General features: G+C 33.1%; 1 protein-coding gene across 1 annotated transcript; it reads left to right on the top strand.

The window, feature by feature from the left end:
* Positions 1–483: 483 nt before the first annotated feature.
* Positions 484–25,006, top strand: LOC123718771 (intraflagellar transport protein 122 homolog). Its single transcript, XM_045675550.1, has 23 exons — positions 484–728; positions 918–1,148; positions 1,648–1,858; positions 3,287–3,434; positions 4,748–4,902; positions 5,302–5,499; positions 6,190–6,327; positions 8,395–8,523; positions 9,302–9,466; positions 10,152–10,292; positions 11,738–11,835; positions 12,417–12,570; positions 12,758–12,916; positions 13,596–13,756; positions 14,800–14,928; positions 15,783–15,928; positions 16,831–16,975; positions 17,602–17,790; positions 19,579–19,687; positions 21,005–21,173; positions 22,078–22,250; positions 22,671–22,826; positions 23,193–25,006. Exons 1-23 carry the CDS (start codon positions 667–669, stop codon positions 23,367–23,369), a joined length of 3,543 nt encoding a protein of 1,180 aa, XP_045531506.1. The 5' UTR covers positions 484–666; the 3' UTR covers positions 23,370–25,006.
* Positions 25,007–26,079: the final 1,073 nt, after the last annotated feature.

Raw genomic sequence — 26,079 nt, 5'->3', positions numbered from 1 at the left:
ACTACGAGATTACTATCAGTGCTACGGATTTTGAATAGGCATTGAACTTGCATAAAAAAACGTCAGGATTGGAATTGTTGGAAGTTATTGGAGAAGTACGAGTGCAGTTTCTTTCTTTGCATTGTATTGCATGTTGTAAACGTTTTCAAGTCATTTAATAACTGAAATAAGCATTAATCATAAACTGTATTAAAAATTTGTGACCGCTCGATTTAATTTTTTTTTAAATGTCGACAAAAGTCAATACTAGCCAGTAAAAAACTAGATTTTTGTGTTTAGCATACATTAGTATGGTGCAGTGATTTTTTTTATATTTCAGCACAATTTCTATGCTAGTTTTTTCTTAGTTTTTTGTTATGGAATTTAATGTATCGTGTAAAATTTAATTTATTAATTAGGTCCGAACTACGGGGGGAGGGCGTTGGTTGTCAATTGTCATGTCAACAGTATCAGTACAAACAGTTATATTAAACACAACAAACTTAACCGAAGTCCAAACATCGATATTACACTTATTAGAATATAATTAAATTATGCATATTATTAGAATTTATTTTGAGTTGTAGCGCAATCACAAGCAATCAATACATTATTATCACGCCTCTGTAAAGTTTTCAAGTTAGTAGTTTTGATATTTCGAAGATGGAATAAATCTTGAGCTCCAAAATGAGAACTGTACCGAAGTGGGTTAATAAAATCCACGAAGTTGATAAAATCGAGTGCTCCAGGTGAGTTACTTTATTAAAATCAGTAATTATAGTAATGCTGCAAGTGTACTGATATTAGCCTGTAATGTGTCTATAATTTATATTTTAAAATAATAACAATAATGTTGTACTCTTAAATTGTAGCGTTGTGATAAAATCGACACAACGATTTTTATAATTGATTAGCGTATCCCTTTTTTTTATTTTCAGTGTGCAAACAATATGCTTTAGTCCTGATGGTACACAACTAGTAGTTGGTGCTGGTGAGAAAATAATGGTGTATGACCCTAAGGAAGGGGCACTTGTTCAATTACTCCAAGCCCACAAAGGACCAGTACATTCAGTGGATTACTGCAGCGACGGTAAAAAATTTGCTAGTGGTGGTGCAGATAAAAATGTAATAATTTGGAATTCTAAAATGGAGGGAATTCTCAAGTATTCGTGAGTATTCTTCAACATTGTGGTGTTATGTTTATTTAAGTTTCAACTTAGAAAAGTCAGTAGCTGGTAGATGGAATTGGAACATAATTAGGTGTTTGTCTTACTGAATTGTAATTGCAATTGTGCTTTTGATTTTACACCTAAATGTACTTTACATTGTTATATTTTACTGCTGATAAACAAGATATGATTCTAAAAGTAACATATTATAATATGTTATTTAAACAATATAGTTATTGTAATAATTGTATATATCATTAAGGCAAAGTTGTGGTCATAGTTTGTAATATAATACGTACATGTAACCAAGTATGAAGTAACACATTAAAACATGAAATTTAAAATGTTTTTTACATAAAACAAATAAAAGAGACATATACCTCCCTGTATCTAACATATGTTTGATTAAGAAAAAACAAAAGTAGTTACAGTGTATGTAATGTAATAAATAACAACAACATAAAATATATAGAATAATGGGTGTTTTTTTTTATTATAGCCATAGTGAAGTGATTCAATGTCTGGCATATAATCCAGTGACATACCACTTAGCATCATGTGCATTGTCAGATTTTGCTTTCTGGTCTGCTGATGTTAAGGCAGTTCAAAAAGTAAAAGTATCAGGGAGAATTACAAGCTGTGCATGGTCATTGAATGGACAATATTTAGCTATAGGCCTGGCAAGTGGAAAAGTTTCTTTAAGGGATAAAGTAAGTATATTTACTTAATAGTTTGGTATGTGGAATCTCTATTTGGTGCAGTTCATCACATATTTAATTGCTTTTAAGCTTGAGGTTCATTTCACACAACAATTATCATTAAGCTACAATCTGATTTCGATACATTGGCTAAATGGTCCCACGACGTAGGACTTGTACTAAATCCTAACAAAACAAAGTTCATGCATATCCGATCTAGTCACAATCTAAGCTCACGTACACCCATCTTAATCTTACACAACCATATATGTGCACATTCTTATAACTCGTACCCCAAAAGCTGCAACTGCAACGCCTTAGAATTAGTTCATAACCATAAGTACCTGGGGCTTACAATAGATGACCGAATGTCCTGGAAAATGCACATTAATTCTGTCTGTGATCGGCTAAGAGCGATACTTGCCAAATTCACTTTAATAAAAAATAAAATACCTCTTAAAACTCTGCTACTATTATACAAAGCACTAGCCGAATCCATTATAACATATGGACTTTCAAGCTATGGGAGAACATGCAATACTTATCTAAATCAAATATTTGCAATACAAATACGTATTTTTAAAAACAATTGCTCCCATAAAATTAAAATCACAATATAAAGAGGACTACAGAAAGCAATTTGCATTTTTCAAAATTATACCTATACACGAGAAAGTGCAACTAGGATTATTAAATGAAAACTACTTTACAGAAAATTACCTCAAAACAATTAAAACTCACTATCACTATTCAACACGTAGAAAATTAAAAAACGAATTTCTATTACCCAAATACAATAATTTATATGGGAAAAAAAAACATTAGATTACATTATTCCAAATTTAATGAACTCGATACCAGCTACACTTCTTATTAATATAACAAGAATCAATATTAAATTTAAATTAAAAAAAATACTACATAAGTCAAACAATTATAAATTATGCTATATACGTCATTAAAACGTATGTGAATGAGAATTCTCGACAAGAACAGGTTTCTTGCGTCGGCTATCTATGGCGCGTCAGTGTTTAGATTTGTTTATGACGTTTTACGTGCAATTTTAAATCGTTTGAATGGTTTGATTGTTATAAATTTACAGTTTATATGTCACTGGCCTTAGTATATATATATGTGTGTTAATGATTTAATTATGTTCGACGTCCTGGTGGATAGAAAAACTGTGCACAGTTTGTGTTTCCACCACAACAACTTCCTTTATATTAAGATCACTTATACAATAAATAAATGAGTGTTGAAAGGCACACGCTATATTCACCTACTTGTCTATTAAATAAATATTTATGAAAATATGCACAATGAAGTCCTCATTCACTTGAGTTTGACGATAGTTAAACCTAACTAAATATAGAATATAATTCTGGTACTCATTTAGCTCATTGAACAATGTAAGAATTATTTCAACATATTATATTTTAGGCTGGAGATGAGTTTCAAAGGATAGAACGAGATGCTGCTGTTTGGGCTCTAGCATTCTTCAAAAATACACTTGTAGTTGCAGACTGGACTGATACATTGTCATTTTATGATATGCTCGGTCAACAAGTTGCTAAGGAGAGAAATATAGGTATTACAAACCCATACTGAGTCTCTATAGTAGTAGTATTATGTGAAAATAAACAGAAATAATATAATATTGGATTTAGGGAATGCAATATCGAGCCGAGATCGTTAATGTAGGATTAAGAATTACAATGTCGCGAGATCTCGGGTAGTTTTCCAAAAACTATGAAAACTGCTTAGATCCATCTCTTTTTTATGACTTCAATCTATCTAATCTCGCAGTAAAATTTGAAATACTTCTCTTATAATTCCTCTTAAGGAGTCTTGTTAGTTTTTATAGCAGAAGAGCGTAAATTCTAATCCTCTGCAATTATTGAAACAGGCAAAATATTCATCTTATATTATCTTGTTTTCTGTTGCGGTGTCTATGTTTTCCCATTAAAGGGCCAAAAGGGAATCTTACAATATAAAAGTTTGATTATATTTTCATTTCGTTCATGTCATGTTACGCTTCGGGATTAATCTCAAAACAAGGCACGAGATGGGATGCTCACTGTCATAAATCAAAATGTATATACTCCTAGTAATAGTGTGGTACTGTACCAATATTCGTTATTTAAAATTGTATATTGCTTCACTACTGATTTCATTAATGACAAGATTTTGTTTCTGTTAATGGTATGTTGTGTAACATTGTCTATGGCGTTTGACAAAATAACAAAAACCACTATTTGTTATGTTACATATAGCTGGAGCTTGTGCGAAAAGTGTATTGACATGGCTATGGCGCGGATAAGCGAACAAATATTTTTTTTATTTGCTACGCGTCATTTTTTTAAATACAAATTATGTTTTTCATAAGAAAAAATAATAATATAGAGTTGTCCCAAAAAGGGACCTATAGTTCTTAGCATCAGATTGCATCCCTTTCTGAGCGAACAAATATATTTTTTCATTTGCTACGCGTCATTTTTTTTATACAAATTATGTTTTTCATAAGAAGTAATAATAATATAGAGTTGTCCCAAAAAGGGACCTATAATTCTTGGCATCAGATTGCATCCCTTTCTGAGCGAACAAATATATTTTTTCATTTTCTACGCGTCATTTTTTATACAAATTATGTTTTTCATATGATGTAATAATAATATAGGGTTGTCTAAAAGGAACCTATAGTTCTTGGCATTAGATTGCATCCCTTACTTTAATCATTTGGCAGTCGCATGCTGAAGCCACGAGGCCAACGTTTATTAATTAGTATATCGAACTAAAATGTGTTGTGAACATAAGAAAAAATCTAATTTAGCGCTGCTGCGATTTCAAATTCCGCGATGGTTCTTACGTCATTTTATATCTTGCTATGTATAAATTTTACAGGTATATCGGCGTTGTCCGTGAAAGTAGTGGATTCATTGATATTAGTTGGGGGCGTCGGTGGATGGGCAGTCCTGACCGCGGAGGGTATATCTGTAGTGACCACGGACCACGAATGGGTTTGGTCAATAACACCGTCACCAACGTTCAATACTTTGGTAGGTTACCCTCTGTTTATGAATGAAGAGATATTTTTTAAATTCGAATCCGTCCGTTAAACTCCTAAACGGCTGAAACGATTTTTTTTTGAGAGTGGATTGTTTAATGATTTAGATTGTTTAAGACGTGTGTACAGTACAACGTCTCTTCACTAGTGTTATATATATATCAATAAACATATCTTATATGAAAACTAGATAATTATCTAGTAATACAATTATAATTATTTGTAATTAAATGAATATCCCGTATCACATATGTCGCTTACATTAGCCATAAAAATGGTATAAGACTAAGGAAAATGCATTGACATTTGACATCTTTATTACTCAGTAAATGAGGAATTAAAAAGAAATAATATATCTAGACTTTTTTCTATGCTAACAATGTGTTTATAGGCTCTAGCTTGTCAAGATGGTAGTCTATGGTGCTACCAAGTTGTTTTGAGCACTGTACATGGTCTGTACCGTGAAAAATATGCGTACAGAGAAAACATGACCGACGTTATAATACAACACCTTACAACTGGGAAAAAAGTGAGAATTAAATGTCATGATAAAGTACAGAAGATAGCGATATATAAACATAGATTAGCAGTAAGTATCACCAGTAAACTGAAGCGTCTTATTAAAGAAAGAAACATTAACGTCCGTATTATAATTATTATCTCAAGTCAGAATCTAGTCTTGAGCGCTGTCAATAATGACAAGCATGGTTTGATAGCTTCTGAAACTAGATTTTATTCAGATTGACGTTCTAGTCTAATACGGGTCACACAAAAAAAGATATAAGTATCGGAAAGGTATAGCGCGCAACTTATCTCACTGTGGACAATCGGGCAAGACTTGACCACAACCTTGATTTTCACGGCACCATTGAATATATGGATTGGAACTAACAAAGGGAATATATAAAGTCATTTTAGGCTGTATTTAGTGGTGTATGTATTATACGTACGTCTATTCTCGTCGATCGTATACAAATCAATTATTGCGATCAGTGCACTCCGGCGAGCGCGTACGTGCTCCTTCCGTGTCTGGACCCGCGAGGCATCTAATCTACGCGTACAGCGCTGCGCGTACGTAGAACGTACATATATGCCAAACAATAATTGTAATATTTATAACTTAAAAACTTAACTATTATTTCTGCTGCTATGTACAAACAAAATTTGTCAAACATACTCTGCTCAAATAATTGACGAGTTAAAGGCTTTTACTAATACGGTAAAATGGTTTATTAGTGCATTAAAAGTGTATAGTTTAAATATTTCTATATCATTTCAGGTGCAATTACCAGAGAGAGTGTTGATTTATGAGCAATCGGGTCCAGACGGGATGATGTATCGTGTGAAAGAAAAACTTATGCAGAAGGCTGAATGTTCATTACTAGTTGCTACCAGTGACTCACTATTACTTTGTCAGGTAACATTTGTACAATTAATTTATAAATAACTGGCGAAGCCGATAAATGTTGCCCTGTACACGCGTCTTAAAATACAGAAAAAACATCTAATTGTAAATGTAAATAATTCACACATAAAACGTTTCATCGGCCCAGCCGTTTAGGAGAAGTTTCATTATAAATACACGCACAAATTGACATATATATAAATATAAGTTTTGTGTCTAAAAATTCATTTAAAACGTTATGTTCATTTTAAACAAAAACAAATATAAAAAATATCATTACTAAAATATTGTTAACGTGACAGATAATTATTAGATTTTATGATTTGGAGCAATTTTTAATATATTAATAAAATTGTAATATCATTTATGCGTAATTACGAATAATGGAGTAGATAAATGAAACCACCATTTTAAATTAGTGAATTTATTTAATGTTTTGTTACGACTACAATAATAATGTAAAAAGTTAACATATGGGTATCCTATAACAAGCTCTGACTAACGTACCACTCCCAGGATACCTGCGTGCACGCACACATGCGCGCGAGACATGCAAGACCAGTTTTGTCACGTCAGTAATGATAAAAATATGTTGATGTAAAGTGTCGTAATTGTGGTACACTTTTTCATGTGTTCATTTCTTTTTTTTCTTCATCTTGTGTACATGGTTCTTACCAAATATTTGTACATAGAATATCAACAGATACTCATTGTGTTGCGCATATCGTGAGACAGTATGTCGCGGCTAGGAAGGTATATATTAATGAATAACTTTATAAACGAGGCTGTACTGTATCCAAAAGTCAGCCTCAGTGTAAAGTTATAAAAATGCATTGGCATTTTACGGAATTTTAATATTATTGAATATTAAAATTCCGTGTGATATACAGATTATATATTCTTATGACTCGGAGACAATGCAACATTTGATTATCTATGCTAACTCTATTATTAAATAGAATATAAAGCTGTTTATTTTTGTTCTGAACACTATTAAAATAGATAATTAAATCGCTGAATAGTATAATTCAATTATGCTAATGAGGCAGATTATATAATAATATGAAATACCACCAAAGTCTGATGTTCCACACCTAAGCGTTTTACGGCACTTTTGCTGCGCGCCACCACTATGTAAACCAGCTCCCTATTAAAACATTTCCAATCAGACTCGACCAATTCTTGCGATCATTATGGCAGTATGAGTGATGGTCACTTAACACCACGGCAGCGGTCTTACTTACCTTTCTGTGGTAAAGATATATTATTTGTAAATTCAAAGTTTTTATATATTTTACAACTAAAACCTGATTTATTCGCTGCAATTCAGAACTTGACGGTTGTTATTCTTCGATAAATAAGCAAAATATATTTTGATTCAGTACTTCTATATATTTTACCGTATAGAAAGAAGAGTGGATGCTGTGAATAGAGTAAATGGCGTTGTATTCCATTATATATAGCCAAGAAATCTCAAATGTGGTTTAAAATACGTGCTTGTCCCATCGTTAACGTACAGTAGTGATTGTGTGGTATGGCATACAAATAATGGAAATAAAATAAATGGCGTTGTAATGAGAGCGTTAAGAATTATATGTGGTGGAAACATTGCGAGATAGCATGCCATAGTGAAACACTCTACTGTAGTATAAACGTGGACGTAGTGATACGAAACGAAACGCTTAGATGGCTGTTCCATGTAGAACGGATGAATGATAAGCGGTTAACATACAATGCAATCGTGGATGGTGAAGTCGGGTTGGGTAGGCATGGTCATACATACCTACTTACTCTTTAGTTTTTCATACACTCATAAATTGTTATATAATATTCTCGTTTCCAATAATTTCCGATATGTCGACTATACTTTTCTTTATAGTTAACAGATCATTTAAGAACCCATAATTAAGTTATGTTACAGTTTTTTCTTAGTTCAGCGTCGCAACTTCACTATTAATTTTATTTTATAAACGATTATAGACAGTTGACATTTAGCTTCCAACAAAGACTTTCATTTATCTGAATATCACTCCAACCACCGCCGCCGACAAATAGGTAAATGATGTTTTAAAATTTCAGGACACAAAATTGACGATGGTCGGGGTAAATATTCCAATATCGTGGGAGATGCCAACACCAATCCGTTATGTTAAAGTAACTACTTTATGTCTCCAAGAAGTATTACTTTTAGGTCTTCTAAATGGCGAAGTAAGTATCAGTAAATTTATATTAACTTACCTTAGATGTCTGGAAAGTCAGGCTCCTGAAGTTCTCAGTTATGTAACGAGTTTTTTACAATAAATAAATTATTATTATGTATATACAGGCGCATTTAAGTATCTCAAATAAAATGTATCATATATTCAAAAGTTTAGATTACGTAACTCATTCCTTGATTTGGGTGTGAAATTGTTTACTAATTTTAAATACCAGCAAGTGTCCAGGTTTTGTACACCTTTGTTTTTCTTTCCTCTTTGGCTCATCTCCACTCGTTATATAGACATTTTTACTAGAACTAGGAATTCTAATTAATTATATTTGAGCATGGTTGGATTAGTGGCTAGTACTACCGAACCAATGGACTTTCTATCTATGTGCGCATTTAACACTCGCTACTGTAAAGAAACGTCGAGAAAACCGGGACATGGCTTAGACCCAAAACTTTAAGATACTTGTCTGTTAAAATCAATGATCACGAATAAGATCAAGAAATTACAGGCATAGACCTAAAATGTTATACTATTATATCAATTAGTTTTTATTTTCAACCAAATTTCATGTCGCGCCCCACGAAAAAGCCAAAAAGTTTAATATAACAGGCGCGCTATTTTTAACGAATCTTTTGTACGTATATGTAGTTTGTATTTATTATTTTTCGACATACTGTGACCCTCTTTTAAAACAAACTGGACACCTCGATTGGGAAACGTTGGTTTAGAGTATTCGAAGTTAAAAATTAGTAATATTTTTAATCGCAATATTTCAGATATGGCAAGTTGAAGTCAGCACGGGCAACTCCGACGTGTTGTTGACGACTCCGGCCTGTGTACGGTGCCTTGACATTAATGTTTCCAGGACGAGATTGGCTGTTGTAGACGAAGTTTCCGTTTGTCGAGTGTATTCATTGCCCTCAGCTGAACTACTGTATGTTGTAAGTGTGGATTGAATTCAATTACATTTACTGGAAAGTGTAATGAAAATCTGTAGGCCTTTCGCTGCTTAATTATTTTAAAGAGAATTTACGTACGTTATTAGTGGTTCGGGTTTTGTTCTACATTGCAAAATACCAATCCAAAGTTAAGAAGGACCTTTCTAGTTAATTCTAAATAATAAAAGTTTTTTTGTTAACATATGAATCTAATTATGAAATATATTTTCATAATAACATTGCAGTAAAAGCTGTCTTAATAAATCTTACAATTTAGATGTTAATTTGTAATTATATAATGTACACTACATTGTTATGTATAATTTTAATTTTCGGATTTAGTTATGAACTTTTTGGCACTTTACCCTTAGTATTTATTTTGTCTTACTAAAGACATCGCTTGTTAGGGACAAGGCCGCCCGTATCCTCCTTAAAAAAAATTGAATTGTCATTGGAAACGTTTTGGGAATGCAAGATGGCTGAAATTCAGAATTGAGACTTAGCGCGTGCTCCCGTATGTCAAAAACGAGATTACATAGAAATTTTATATAATGTTACTGGAGAGTCCAAGCGTCCTATAATACAGTTTATACTACACTAGGAACCTGGAGCATGTTTTTTTATGTAACAGTTTATGGCAATAAATTAGAAGTTACAGCTACCGCTTATTTAATTTTATACTTTTTAGGAGGAAAATATATCATCAGTGTCATGGAATTTATGGTTTGACGATTTGCTGTGTTTGTCTGGCGGCGATCTGCTTTCGATAAAAGCTGGCAACTTTCCGGCTGCCACACAACCCCTTAATGGCTCTGTTGTGGGCTTCCAGGTATAGTGTCTTTTATAAAAATAAAGTCTATTTTTAAAGATTACATTAAAAATACAAGAAAGTAAATTTAGTATGCTAATAAATTTAAAAAATATTTTAGTAACAGCTGTGTTTATGTTTAAATGTGTATTTCGTTTTTGGCTATTGTGTATTGTCTATTATATATGTATGTATTATTCAAATCATAAATAAAACGACATAGACACGGCCAATTGTGTCGTGAATGAGATCGAAAAATCGAACCATGGAAGCCTGAATATACAAAACGCTTTCGTTTAGACGTCAAGTGTACTGTGTAAGGTTCAGCTCTTCCTCCGACTTCCTGGCCTCAAAGGCTCAGTTGTGGTATAAATCCTTAGCGGTTGGAATAACTTTAATAACACGTTCCAGGGTATGACGTCATATTTTTATTTATTTATTTTCTCCCATATAACATTTACAACAATAAATAAGATTACAGTTGAGAAGGTATTGGGAGACTGGTTTCCAAACTGGGTAGGACCCTGTGATATGGATAACCAGGCTTCCATTCACAGCAAAGTGATATTGAGTGGTAACAAAAAGTACATACATATGTACGTAGGCAAACAAATTTAACGTTTTAAACAAGGAAAGTAAAACAAAACAAAGCAGTCAACTAGTTAGTAGAAATAAAGTTGTATGGGTGTATGTTGGAGTGTGTGTATGTGAGTGTGATAGTGGGAGAGGGAATGTACGCGTGTGTGAGTGAGTGTTAGAAGGGTGTGTGTGTATGTCAGGCACACATATGTAGTGTTAAGCACAGATTGTTGATGACGTTTTGTAATTTGTCCAGTCAAAGTTGATTAGCGTGTTTCCCGCGCTACAGGCTAAAGAGAAAAAAACATGATTTACGTACAAAAATTATGATTTCATATTAAAATTTTATTCATATCAGTTGTTTTACCGATAGTTTGGAAAACGATTGGAAGTGTCGTGTTAAAACGGCTGTAAGATGTCATTTCTAGTTACATTCTTATTATTCGAAATTCCCCTTATTCGTAAAAATTAGTTCAATGCAATTGTCTTCAAATTATGGTGTTTCATCTCTTTCTGTCAAATTGTGTTTATGTTGTAAAGAAAAGAGATAGGTGATTACTTTAGTTAATAATCTGAAGTTTGGTTCGGTCAGTTTACAGAAACATTACAAAACAATAGGCATAGTTTTTACATTTCAGCTTTTGATGACGTCACATCGACTATTAATTTCTTGACTAATCAGGCTGTAAACGTAAAAAATTATTTATTTTTCTATTTACACATTAATCCTAAACACATTTTACTATAACGGCTTTGGTTTTATAAAAAGTAGAAGTTTTCTTTAGAAATTGCAAAATTGTTGTAATGGAAGCAAGGGGTTTGATATATATATTTATATAAAGCCAAGCCAAAGCCAATAATATTTTTCCGAATTTTATATATTTCAGGGAGGCCGTGTCTTTTGTCTCCAATCAAATGCGATGCAGTCCATCAATGTCCCATTGTCTCACGCTGTTCATCAATACGTCCAACAGAAGATGTTCAAGTAATTTGTTTTTTAAATTAAATCTAATATGTCAAAACTGTTTCATAATAGTATGATTTTAAGCTCTGGCCAAAATTGGTTTGGCTCATCCCTAGTCGTAGGTTCGACTGGATTTTGCACATTTAACACTTGTTGTGAAGGAAGACATAGTGAGGAAAGAAAATGGCTTAAACCCAAAAAGTCGACGGCTTGTGGTGCTACTCAGTATTTAAATTTAAATTTACGAATCTCTAAAAGCAGTAGGCATAGTCAAATAGGACCATGCACATACATTAGTATGACTAATAATGTAAAATGTGAAACTCCTTCAAAGACAAATTTGCGCGCCATTGTATGGCAGACTATGCGAAATTACTATTGTACCACATTTTTTTACCATATTCTTGCAATAAATTATTATTATTATCGTGGGAACAACACGCAAATACGTAGTGGAAATAACTGATATCACCGCATTCACAAATTCAAGTCCGACCAGTCACCACAAGTAGTACCCGTTCACGAGTATGACGCATGGTCAGCCATCGGCCCCCTTGCTATATTTTAGTAATTCCTGTTCCATAAAAAAACATTTTTTGTAGTGAAGCATATGCCGTGGCATGTCTCGGGATAACAGCATCAGATTGGGAGAGACTTGGATATGCTGCTTTAGAAGATTTAGCATTCGAAGTTGCTCGGAAAGCATTTCAAAGGAGCGAGAATATTGTTTTTTTAAACCTTATCGATCAATTGCAGGTATGTTATATGTTTTGTTTTTTTTTCTATGACCGATTTGGAGAGATTGCCAGGCTAAAAAAAAATTATAAGTTATATAAATTTAAATTTAAAAATGATAATTAATCTCTCAAGACTAATTTGTACTTTTCATTCCGACTGAAAAAATCCAGTCCACATCAACATCGTTATTTTTATTTTATTTAAGGAACGTCTCGATAGTGGTGAGAGTAAAGCAGTGATTTCTGGAGATGTATTAGCATATAGAGGAAGATATGCTGAAGCGGCAAGATCGTATCAAAGCTTGGCACGAGTTGAGAAAGTCCTCGATATGTACGTCGATCTACGTATGTTTGGAAAAGCACAGGTAAATAAATTTATACTTTTTATCACAAAACACTTATTTTTATATAACACTGTATAGTACATATTCATGAACCCTTAAAATGATTGAAAATATACAGAAATGTCTCCGTACATAATGCGGTGTAAAAGAATAGATAAAGTTTTTTTTAAGTCTTAACGGGTGACCAAATTCCTAAGAGAAATACAGACGTCAATAAAACAAGCAAAAAAATATTTATTAATTATAAATATAGATACTAAATAAGTAGAACTATTGTCAGTTAACTCAGAAACTCAACAGATAGTGAAAAAGGTCTGTTGCTTAATGCATATGTGACCTTTTTATAAGAATAGTTCTAGTCATAGGCACATGTAGTAACGGCGCCAAATTTCCAAATTGCAGGCCTTTTCATGTAACAATATTATTAAGTACATCGCAAATGTGAACTCTCAGCGTACTCTGAACTCGTTGTAGCTCACAGAAGTTGGAATTTTCTAGAATTATTTTACTTTTATTTTTAGAATACTGGATGTTTACTGATACCGCCGCCCATGGACACTCTTAACGCCAGAGGGCTTACAAGTGCCTTGCCGGCCTTTTAAAAATTGGTACGTTCGTTTTTTGAAGAAATTAAGTGGAATTGGCACGGATATACTTAATACGCATAAAGTTTTTTGCTGATTTTTTCCGATTATTTCAGGAGTTTGTCAGCGAAGGTGAAAGTTTGACGGCGTTGACACGTAGACGTGCGGAATGGGCGCGTCGTGTCAACGAACCACGTGCTGCGGCTGAGATGTATCTCGCCGCGGGTGACGTACGGAACGCGGTTGCCATTTTGGCTGAGAGCGGGAAACGGGATATGTAAGTGCTGCAAATTGGCACAGAATATAATTTCATATAAAAGTAAATTTATATAAAAACTAGCTGTGGTTTTAGCACGATGTTCTATAGCATACAGATTTTCTCGATAAATGGACTTAAATAATATTTTTTTGTGAGACTTGTCGCGGACTTTTGTCTAGATATTGATCGCCGTCTATAAAACTGTAGTATTCTTGCTCTTTTGTGAATAGTTGCGTGATTTAGGAATTACTATTGGTCTTTTTCATAACATGGGTTAGACAATAGTAATCTCATATGGAACCCAAACTTATTTGAAAATATGATATTGTTCTATATAGGCTATAGAGTTATAGACTATGTTCATCAAGGATAACGGTTCTATGGTGATTTTTTATTAATTAGCCCTGTTGTTTTGGCGGAAAATATTTCTTATATTAGTGTAGATTAAACTGATTATATAGAAAAAAAATCACTTTAAAATTTACGATTGATGTTTATTCGGTTACTCAAAGGCGACGCTTTATTTGTCTTAATGGCCTTTAAATAAACAGTTATTATTTTTCCTTTTCAATAATTATATCATCTTTCCATTTATTCTGAGGTATGAGGTTTTGAGCAATGTTCTGAACCTGAGCAACACCTGGAATTGACGGGTTTTCGTTTCTTTTTGTTTATATTATTTATTTCTAACTATTTAACTATTAATTTCTATAACCGTTAGGCATATTTAAAAAAAAATAGTTTCATTTTATATTGTATAAGTAACATAACTAAATAGATTACAAGGGTATATATATATATATATATATATATATATATATATATATATAAATTATGAGTGAATTAAGGAAATACTAGTAGCCCTATCCTTAGCCGAGGAGTCTGTATCAGTTTTAGTATTTTTACATATATATAATACGGATTGACCGATTTCGATGATTTTTTTTTTGTTAGTGAATTTCTTTATAAAATGGTTTATTTATATTTAAGACGTGTGTATACGTAAGACGTATAGGACGGCGTTTTTCGGGCTCCACTATTAAAATTATTATTTGTACCAGGCTTATAGAGTTGGCTCGTAAAATGGACAAGGGCTCGAGTGAGTCCCTTCGGTACTTAGCTGAAGCGTTGGTGACTACGGAAGAATATGCAACCGCTGCAGATGTGTACCAGCGCCTTGGAGATTATAGGTAATTTTATACCTTTTACAAACTAATGTTATAGAAATATTTTTGATACAAATAAAAACTAGAAAAAAATGGGTTTAATTAACCAGTTGGTATGTATGTGAAGTTGTTTGAATATATTTCCAAGAACAATAATATGTATATCTGAAACTAAGTCAACGATTAGAATCAAGTATTTCAATTTGATAAAAAGTTTCAAAGGATGGAGATACCTTGATCTGGTACTGTCCCAAAGTTCGTTAGCATCTACCATCTCCTGATTTCATCTTTGTTGCATATTTGTTGAAATGGTTGCACCACATTACAAATTATCACATACATACAAAATATATAGCAAAATGTTACCAATGCGTAACGTTACCAAAGAGTAGAAGTAGTATCGTGTCAACAATATAAGATAACTATAAATTATATCTTAATTATAGTGTAGAGACTTACTTGACTTACAGTCCTATATCTCCTATATGGGGCTGAGGACATTGAGCTTAGAACAAAAGCGTGATCAGTCTTGGGCAGCACTTTTGACAGAACTGACTTAACCCAGGGCTAAGCCAGCACTCAACCTTTGGAGCATACTGTACCTCCAACCTAAAGAGCGGATCGTCAACCAGTCTTACCCGGCCCGGCCGAATTACCATTTACCCATTGGCTAAAGTCTTACGGTATAACTTTTTAAGCGCATTACAGGGTGTGACGTCATAGGATGTGATTTGTAACCGCTGATTGTAGATGTCGCAGCGTATTTATAAAAAATAAACTAATAAATATTAGTACTGTAATCCAGGGCCGTAAGATTTTTAACAGATACTGTCAAAGCATTGCAACCCTTGTATATAATTGTCGTTTATTATTAACAGGAGGGTGGCGCAGTTGGTCGTGACCGCCGGCGAATGGCCGCGCGCGTTCGAACTTGCACGCGAACACCCAGAATGCAAGGAAGATGTCTACATACCTTATGCGCATCAAATGGTCCAGGAAAATAAATTTATTGAAGCCCAAAGAGGTATTTATTTCCATATCATTATTTTATTTATCCAACAACTACTATTTGGAACAATTCGACTAAGGGTCCTTTAAGAAACGACCGTACCAAATAGTGTCACGTAGCTTCAGTTGAGTTTCCCGTACGTTTGCCATCTGTTCTATCAAATCTAAATAGTTACTACACAAATTTAAAAAAAAATCTCCTATATATAATAATTGATTGCCCTCCAAATTCTTGTATAAGCTCTCCGTATCGTATCATTAAATATAAATGATATATAATACATATTAAATTCTTTTATTGTATGTTTAGAACGTGTTATTTATGAGATATCTAATAAGTTATTTGTGTATAAAATTTACGAATTTAAACAAAGCGTGGGTAAGAAATAGTTATAAAACTATAATACTAAGCTAATATTTGTGTTCCGAACATGTTGGTCACCAAATATCTCTAATTTGATGATACGCATTTAGAGCTACCAAATACACCATTGGAACTGTGTGTTCTAATTAGGTATTTTCATGACTACTCCTTGACCTGACCTATTAATATTATGTAGGACAATATTATAATTTACACAATAATAACCAGATTGAGCTTTAATAAATTATTTTGTATTACTATCTTCACCGGGGGTGAACTTCGTTTCGACTTAATATAATTATTTTACTTAGTCTACGTTTTTAGTAGGTGCATACCAACATATGTAACATTTTGCTATGCTACACCATACAGAGTGTTTCCATTTCTAGAATGAATCCCTAAGTAATAAATATAACTAAATTAAACAAGGGAAATCTTTTCAGAGTTCAAGAAAATAATTTTAAAATATTACTCGCATTGGTAGCAACACATTGTGTTTCATTTTTATTTATAATACTAGGTAAAGAATTGTGTATATATTTATTTAATAACAGCATATTATATGGCTGGCGAGACTCAGACGGCAATACGTGTTCTCAACGTGCTCGTACGTAACGCGGCGATGGAAGAGAGATTTAGCGATGCAGGGTTCTTGCATTACTCCCTCGCGGCTCAAATATTGGAGATAGCTGATGACAGGTTAGTGACTGAGCTATCGTGAAAGTTTTTGTACTTTATTGCTTAATATTAAGGTGAACTTTACCTTGTATAAAACTTTTATTTTTCAGAAACTTAATTAGAATTGTGTGCCTATAAAATAATATAAATGCCTACTGGTAATAAGTACTTGTCAATTTGTTAAAAGTATTTCCCATGTAAAACTGTTGTACACTGCAGCCGCTTAGCCGATTTCGATTAATGATGGCATAGTCTGTTTTCGTAAAAATATTCCTGGTTCTGAGGAATAATCGAAGATCTTTTCATTTTACGCAAGCGAGGATGTCACATCATCTAGTTGACTCATAAATATTGGAACTAAAATGGAATTATTTGTAAAAATAATTATATATATATATATATATATGCCAAGGCAAGTAGGCGATCAGCATTCTGTGCTTAACACAAGCTGTTGACTTTGTGTCTAAGTCATGTCAGTTTCCTCAAGAGGTTTTCCTTCACCGTACGAGTGAGTGTAATGCGCACATCGTCTACAACCGAGGTTCGAATAAACGAACAAAAGCCTATAGAATACTGCTCTTTATTGCTACTGCAACTACTATAAGATATAAAATCATATCTACTTTGACTACAAACATTTCGTACAGGGATCGCAGTACACTGCTGCATCAGTATACGCACAATGACCGGTTAGCTCGTATGTATCACGCGTACGACAACGTACACCGATGCGTCCATGAGCCGTTCTCTCTCAGCCAACCAGACGCACTACTAAATGCCGCGAGATATGTACTCGCATTAATAGATGGAGATCCACCACCTGGGATTTCTATGTTGTATCCTTTTATAACAAAAATTGTCTGCCCGTCTGGCTACGGAAGACAGTGAAGATATTTATGAGTTTTTATATAATATCTCAACGAATAGTACTCGAATTGCGGTCTGCAATGCACGATTAGACATTTTTTTTTTAATATTATCTAAATAAATATAGCCTTTGTAAGACATAGATAAATACAAAATTCCACCCGTATCACCTCGACGTCTGACCTTCCACGACTGAACGTTTTTCAAGGCAATTTTTGCCGCGTACCACCGCTATGTGGAACCAGCTGCCTATTGAAGTATTTCCGAACCAATTCAACTTAGGGTCCTTCAAGAAAAGAGCGTACAAATTCTTATAAGGCCGGCAACGCACTCGCCAGCGCTCTGGCATTGAGAGTGTCCATAATCGGCGGTATCACTTAACATCAGGTGAGCCTCCTGCCCGTTTGCCCCTTATTTTATAAAAAAAAGACATGACGAATACATCATTCGTGAAAGTATTTTTGAGTTATTCGTTACAAATATACAAAATTTTCTAATCGTGCTCGTCACAGTTATGTACGGTGAGCTCAATAATTATATGTTATTATTAATTATTCTCTTAGTGTATAATTCAGAGACTTAGCACTAAGTATATTTATCAGAGATTATAATTCACAAGCCCGTACGACTGACTTGTTAATTATATTCTCAGATAACGATTTACCTTAAATAATAATACTTATTTTAATTTGTATTTGATATGTATATCCACGTAAAACAAATTACAAAATCGTACCTATACGTAATTATAATCTAGTTATTGACTATGTTAAAGTCAATTGATATGACATTAACGCAATTAAACAAATAAAATCATTATGATTATTAAACAACAACAAAAAAAAATGCATCTCTCTCTGGTCATTTATTCAGCACATTTTGTTTTGTTGATTTTCCTACGAAATTTTTAACTGTCATGTCCCCACTTCTTTCAAATTATTCGATTTCTAAGTCGTTACGTTTCTTATCTACTGTTGTACTTTCACTTACTAATGTATGTATGTAAGCTATTTATTATTTTTATATATTCTGAATTTTGATATTCAAATAATTTTTATAAGCTTTTAATCAAACGCAAACACTTTTTTTTAAACATATTTAATTAAAAATTAAACAAAACACATGAAACGAGTGGGATTTTAAACCGCCTCAAGGGTCGGTGTATACCGTAAAATAAAATCCCTATTGCTAAAAATATACGGTATAATAAATTGGCGATTTGAGGTCCAATTGGAATCGTAAACCACTGCTGTCTTAAATATTATCTACTCGGGGTAAAACCTCGTTTTAAGATATTTAATGGATAGTTAGAGTGTGCTGCTTTTTTTTGTTTTCCTTTAAATTCCTTTTCACTATAAACCACACATTGTTTTGGTGTGTTCGATTATATTCTGATGATTTCCTCCATATTATTTCAATAAACTTCTATCCTTCATTATTCTTAATAAATATTTTTAAGTTTTCATACCATTTACACGATATCTATAAATATCGAGAATCGCTAAAACTCGGGATTGGCTGAACGCGTTTTGGTTAAATTTGATCTTTGACCGTAGAAGTTCAGAAAATGTATAAATGGTGTCTTATATTATTTATAAATTACATGTGTAATTTTTATAAAAAAATGAGCATATTAATGTTTTGCTGTAAAATAAATTATAGATAACGTCTGTCGTGTCCGCTATTTAAATATTCACGATTTACCCCTTTAGGTTAAGTCAACTTTCAAAAATTATTTTGACCTTAATTGGATCCAGCTGCCTATACCTCTGCATGGCGAAACAGGCAAAAGTGTTGAATGCAAACTTATTAGCTCGAAAGATGTTGGATAAAATTTTACGCCTACAAATTCCACAAAAGTTTCAGGTATGTTTCACACGTTTAAAAAAACAAAAGTGCTTCAACCTTTTTAGGGCTGGGCCTCAAATATATGTTTCATGGTTATTTGTTAATCTAATAGGCAAGTAGGTGGTCATGCTTCTGAAAAAACTATGAATTTAATTAGCAGATGTATAATGCTGTGTAAAAGTAGCGTCTGTTGTAGTAGGAGTATATTTCTAATAGAATTTACGTAACTGTTGCTAGAGCTATGTATGCAAAAACAAATAGGGAGGATGTTTCAGTGTTGAAAATATTATAATTTTTGATTATGGACAGTCATTCAGTTTCAGTCAAGGTAACGTAAATTGTCGTTATAATACTTGTTTTAAACTTTTGAATATAATACGTTTGTGCATTTACGTAAACATTATCGATAAACCAGGGTTTTGTTCATTGCGAATATAGGTATACATTTTTATTATGTGCCGGATCGTCGTGTATATATGTATTCTGTGTTCATTGACATGATCTTTAAATATTAGTTTTTTAAACAGTAAACGAACCTATGTTCCAAATTTTAAATAAAATAATAATTGCCTTCTGGTGATTGTCGATTGTTTTTATTGACTTTTAAACCACTTTATATAACAGTAATATTGATAATAAATAAAGTCTTTATGAATATGAGTTTCGTTCATCATGGAATATACTATATATTATAAACAGTTTGTACATAAATTGCATGTTGAATATTATACGTAAACCGTTGATAAGAATGGTTTAGTTAGTTTATTTAACTGTGTATTGAATGATATTCATGGACACATGACTTTATTTATCATACAAATCTCATTCAATTCTCTTGTGGCTATAGTTTGATTGCCATCCTACTGGAGTCGTGGATAATGTTTTCGAAAGCTATGCCCGAATCTAATCACATTTGACGGAAAGCTATTTAAAAATTATAAAAATTTAAAGTCCGAAAGCATTGGTTTATTATTAATAGACAAAATATACTTTTATAAAAATATACATATTAATAAGATAACATACGATTAATTGGTGCATAGCGTTTTTAAAACTATATCAATGTTATGTTAAATAGAAGAAATTTTATAATGTCGCAAAGCACTGCTGTTCTGGTTTCCAAATTACTTAAACCTCAGAAAGGGTAATGGCGGAACACAAATGATAACACATGATTAAGCAATCATACTTAATAGATTTGTTAATTTATTACTAAACTATCGATATTTAGTACAGTACCAACTTCATTTATCTATTCGTAGTGGGCCATGTCAAAAAAGTGCCTAATTACGGGCGTCATGCTAGCAATTAGATTCATCAAAGGTATTTAAACAGGAAAGTGTAGAACTCCTGATGTTGAAAAGTGGCGGTTTAGTTGGCGCAAGCGAAAGCCCCGAAGAAGAAGTCGCACCTTTGTGTTGGCGCTGCCGCAGACATACGCCAATGTTTGCCACTCATTGTCCCAGATGCAACCACGCGATGGCCTATTCATTGGCAACTCATGGTAAGTGATTTAATTTCCAAAAACTACTCTTGCTATTAGTAAAGTGTATATCGTGTGTTTTCGTGTTGAAACTGTGATGACCGCTAGTTACTCTCTTTATTATCACTGTTATGTACCATATACCGGGTAGTGTTTGCCAAATGGCTTAAGCGTGCGAGTCTGTGTACAAATTACAATGTACAAAAAATTATAATGACATTTAAAGCTCGTAAAGTGAAGGTAAACATCGGATGTCCTCCAGATTATGGCATGTCTTAGACAAAATGAATTCTATTGCCTAGTCCATGTCTATAGTAGCGTAAACTTGCTAAAAAAAATATTATTTTATAAAATATGTGTGTCCAGCGAGGACATTCACGACCATTGACAATTGCACTTATCACTAAAGCACTGCTCAACACAGTTATGTACCATGAGGTCAATTATTATTAATTAACCTCTGGGTATAATCCGGAGACATGGCTATGTATTGGATTTTGGTGTACGGGGATCATAGTTCCCACTTCCCGTACGCATTCGATTCCTTACGGTGGGTTATGATCGGAAATTTTCTAATTTTCGTAAGCCGTTTTTATTTAGTAAATTTTCTTACTTCATATATTTTATTGTAGATGCAATTGTTTATTGTTTTTCCTTTATTGCGGTCTCGGTTACATGACCGTAGATTCGCGTCTTGCACGGGCCTTGTACTTTTGCAACAACCAACATAGTTTACAGCTTTACCTGAGTGACAGTTTATATAGTTCCACATCATCAGCTATCACCACGTGTCCATCCTGCGCGCGTGTACAACAGCCTCCTAGGCTCATATTCTCCACTCGTTACAGTCAGTACTCGTAACCCTGAGTTCTCATCCCGGTTTTGTATAAAGAACTAGACGTTGTCAACATGTTTTGTTTTACAGAAGTGCTGCCCTTAGTACAGTTTGTACCAGCTGAGGGTATTACAAATGAAGAGGCCATGGACTTGATAGATCGAATGCTTTTACCCGAAGAGAAATGCGATGATGGGGTGGAGATACTTAAAATAAACCCCGAAATTGATTCGTCAGATCCATTCCTAGATAAGACCGACGAGGTAAATATAGAATTTATATTGTTAGGCTTACTCTCTTTATTAATTGGATTTTAAGGGTATAATCTTTTGAGAATACTGTCACATCCCTTAAGTAATTTACTAAACTTTACAATGGAGTTTCATGTGTTGATAACAATATTATTGTTGCTAGTTTATAATTAAAAAAAACTAGATGTTTTCTAAGACGCCTTCATACCGAATTATAATGCGGAAAGTTCTTTGCACGCCTAAATCAGTGACCTTAATGTAGAAGAGGGAAAGGTTAAGATTTAGAAACGTGACTTAGACTATCTGTCAAGATTGCAACGAATTTGACAAACGGGAGTCATAATTAGCACTGAGCCTTGTCTATGAATCATGCCTTATAAGAGATTTTTTGCTATACGTCAAAAGTCAATTTTACAAAAGATATTCTTGCAGGATGATGACAGCGGTGTTGTAGTTTGTTGTCGAAAGGCTTTACTCCAACTGAATCCTTCTGCTGTGGTGATCCTGCAGAAAAACGGGCTTTCCCCTGTTTTCTATAGAAATATGCTACCCGAGTTGCCTGTCACATCATGCGATTACTGCCAGAATGTAAGTTATTTACTAAATATTTACAAACACGAAATTCATTATTTATATATTCAGACGTTTTTAGGACATAATACTATTATTATTTGTGTCCTAGTTTATTCTAGAGGAGGATTCCAGAAATTACTCGGTAGTACGTATTTTCTATTTACTGTGAACATTGTAATACTAAAGTGTTCATTAGCACAGTCTAAACATTGCATGTGGTTGGAAACTATCAATTGATATAATGAGAAAATTCAATAGTGATAGATGCACTCTTCGCCCTGTATATGATGACGATATATTTTAATTCTTCAATTTATTACATACTTTTAGTTAATGACTTATGTAGTAAAAATATGTATTGGTTGACTGCATACGTTGCAGTTATACTACATGGAAGACTTCGAGATTCAGCTCATAAATAAGGGTCATTGCGGGTTCTGTAGACGTCCCACTGATGAGGACAAAAGTCAGGAGAATGGCATACATGACAGTTCTAATAATGACTCTAACGCATCAACTCCTACTAGCCCCAGCAATGGACATGGATCGTGGAGATGAATTGGCGGCTTCTGCCATGACTAGAATTTTTTATTGTAATAATTTTAGAAAATAATTATCCAAAACTATCATTGGTCGAGGAAGCATTGTAATTATTTAAAATATGTCACGTTTATAATTTCAACAATTTATAATCCAGCATCTGTTTCTCTGATGGTTTTTCAGTTGAATCCTTCTTTGACACCTATTTTCAATGTAAGGGTTTGTCTCTGCACATTTTGACATTAGGTAGATATTTTAGGTAAAAATTCAATATTTTGACATGTGGGAGAGTCATACTAAGCGATTAATCTCGCCTCAAACCCAAAGGTTGACTATGTGCGTGGAGCACTGATGGTTACTTGGCGTATTATTCATTTATAATTGTAAATGAAGTCCTGCTAACGAGTAACAAGAGGTTTCAGCTAGAAAAAAATATTTTGCCGAACCCAGAACGTTTTCGTTTAATAAATCAAGCATTTGGTCAACAGCATATTCCTATGCTCAGCTGGTTTGGAAGGCTGAAAACATGCAATCCCTATTCGTAAACGTACGTAAAGCCGTAAATACCTAAAGAATGTTTCGCCATTGTAATGTATACAAAAGGAATTTGGCATAATTGACATTTGCAATATACTGCAGGATTTTTACAAAAAATACTAATTGTCTCCTTTGTATGTTGGCTTATAGTATATTTATAAGTCGTTCTTGTCCCAACTATTTGAAACGGTAGATTTATTGTTCACTGTAAATAAATTTTGCGTCACATTGTGTTAATTAATGACTACAAATTTTTTCGATGTTTTTATTGTTTTCACTCTGTAACGAGACCTGTAATCCTAGACTTGGTACGATTACTTTATGGGTACCCTCAAACACAGTAACAATTCGCGAGATCTTCTCGGTCAGTCAATGGTTAGACTGGTCGAAGATCCACCCTTTAGGGTTGGAAAAAGCGCAGAACTCCACATCTGAAAATACAACGAAAATACCTCGTTTATGAGTAATAAAATGTATTATTATCAAATTAACAAGAAGTCAGAAAGATGTTATCCATTTTATATTTACGAATATGACGGCATTATTATTACATTTTATATTAATGACGGCCTCAGGAAAACGAGGAAATATGTCACGTCATGTCAATCAGGATCAGGAAAATTGCTACTTTTAATTGAATAGAATATATTTATTTATAATCTTACAGTAACTTCAAACTAATACAACAGAAAACTTATTAATATAAACATTAAACTAATAACATAATTTAAACAAAACAGGCCAAGCTTTGCTATTGGTTTAAGTCCAAATAGGTTTAAGTTCAAGAAAGCTCGTTGTAGCAAGTTGTACTAGGCTTTTTAAATAAATTATTTCATCACTAAGTATTCTGCAGTGCAGTCTATAATCTATGATCCTATTCCAAAACAGAAATGTTAAAAAGAGAGATACATTTTTTTAAAGTTACTGAGACTGTATTTATTTCCGAGATAAATGTCCTGAGAAACCAGAACAGGTCGCTAGTACATTAGAGCGCAGTACTACAAATATAAGTTAAAAACACTTGGTCTTAACGCGAGGTATTCAATCTATGTTTTTGTTTAAAAAACAGCTATATATTGTTCTATTAATTCAATCTTTTTTTATTGTCAATGTGAATTGTGCGAACAATTTTTTGTTTTTTTTTAAACTAAATTTTAGAAATAAGTATTTAAAAAGAAAACAATCCACTATTTTGTAAAAAAATAGTCTTAATTTAGTGAACTTTATCTGTATGTTTGCTATAAATATCCGTCCCATCGAATAAAATTCAAATCAGCTTTTGTGTTTTTTTTTTAATTCCCTTATATTGGAAAGGCTTCACCGTATGCGCCTCAAAACCTTGCCACCGTGTGTGATAAGTATATAGGGTTCTCACAAATGTAAACATATTATTATTCCATCTTATTTTAGTTGAAAGACATACGACATATAAAATAAAGCACAAGGTCAAATAAGCAGGTGTTTTTAGATATTTCCACTGATATTTTAGAAGGTGTGCATTTTAATACACAAATTATTGCTTATTATTAGCTGAAAATAAGTTAGGACATTTTATTATGTTACTAGTTGTTGTTTTCAAAAAAACAACTATTAATAAATCATAAATTAATTTGGGCCAAAATAGTTCGTTAACGATGAGCTATGTCCGTCTCCAAAATGTTATTTCTATAAAAGAAAAGTAAGTGAAATTGGTTATGTAATTAAAACATAGCTAGTGTATATCATTAATAATAATTTATACAGCCCTAATTACACTTGCCTCACCAGGCGACAAATGGGTCTTAATTACTTCGTGATCATATAACTTTGTTAGGTTCACCTGTGAAATTTTTGTATTTTTTCTCGACGATTAATCTTAAAGTGCTAATTACTTAGCTTCTGGTAGATGGAGTTGAAGTATTTGAGGCATTCGTTACAAATTGAGAAAGAATAATGCATGTTCAAAATATTTTAATAAAGTTAACCTAGATTTAAAAAAAATATATTCCAATATAGAAATATGAATAGAACAACCTCGCAAATTATATGAAATTGTTGAACAGGAGTCAAACAGCCTTCAAAAAGCTATTAAGATATGTATGGTAAATCGACAATCAATATTCGACAAAGAGTATCTACGGTGGGCAGGTGACGCGTCCGACTGGTCGTTTTGGCGAATCAGGGGCGGCAGGTGCGCTGGCGCAGGTGTCGC

The sequence above is a fragment of the Pieris brassicae genome, chromosome Z, assembly GCF_905147105.1.
Source record: "Pieris brassicae chromosome Z, ilPieBrab1.1, whole genome shotgun sequence".
Classification (NCBI taxonomy): domain Eukaryota; kingdom Metazoa; phylum Arthropoda; class Insecta; order Lepidoptera; family Pieridae; genus Pieris; species Pieris brassicae.
The sequence above is the reverse complement of the archived record's forward strand: the minus strand, read 5'-3'. Positions and strand labels throughout refer to the sequence as shown.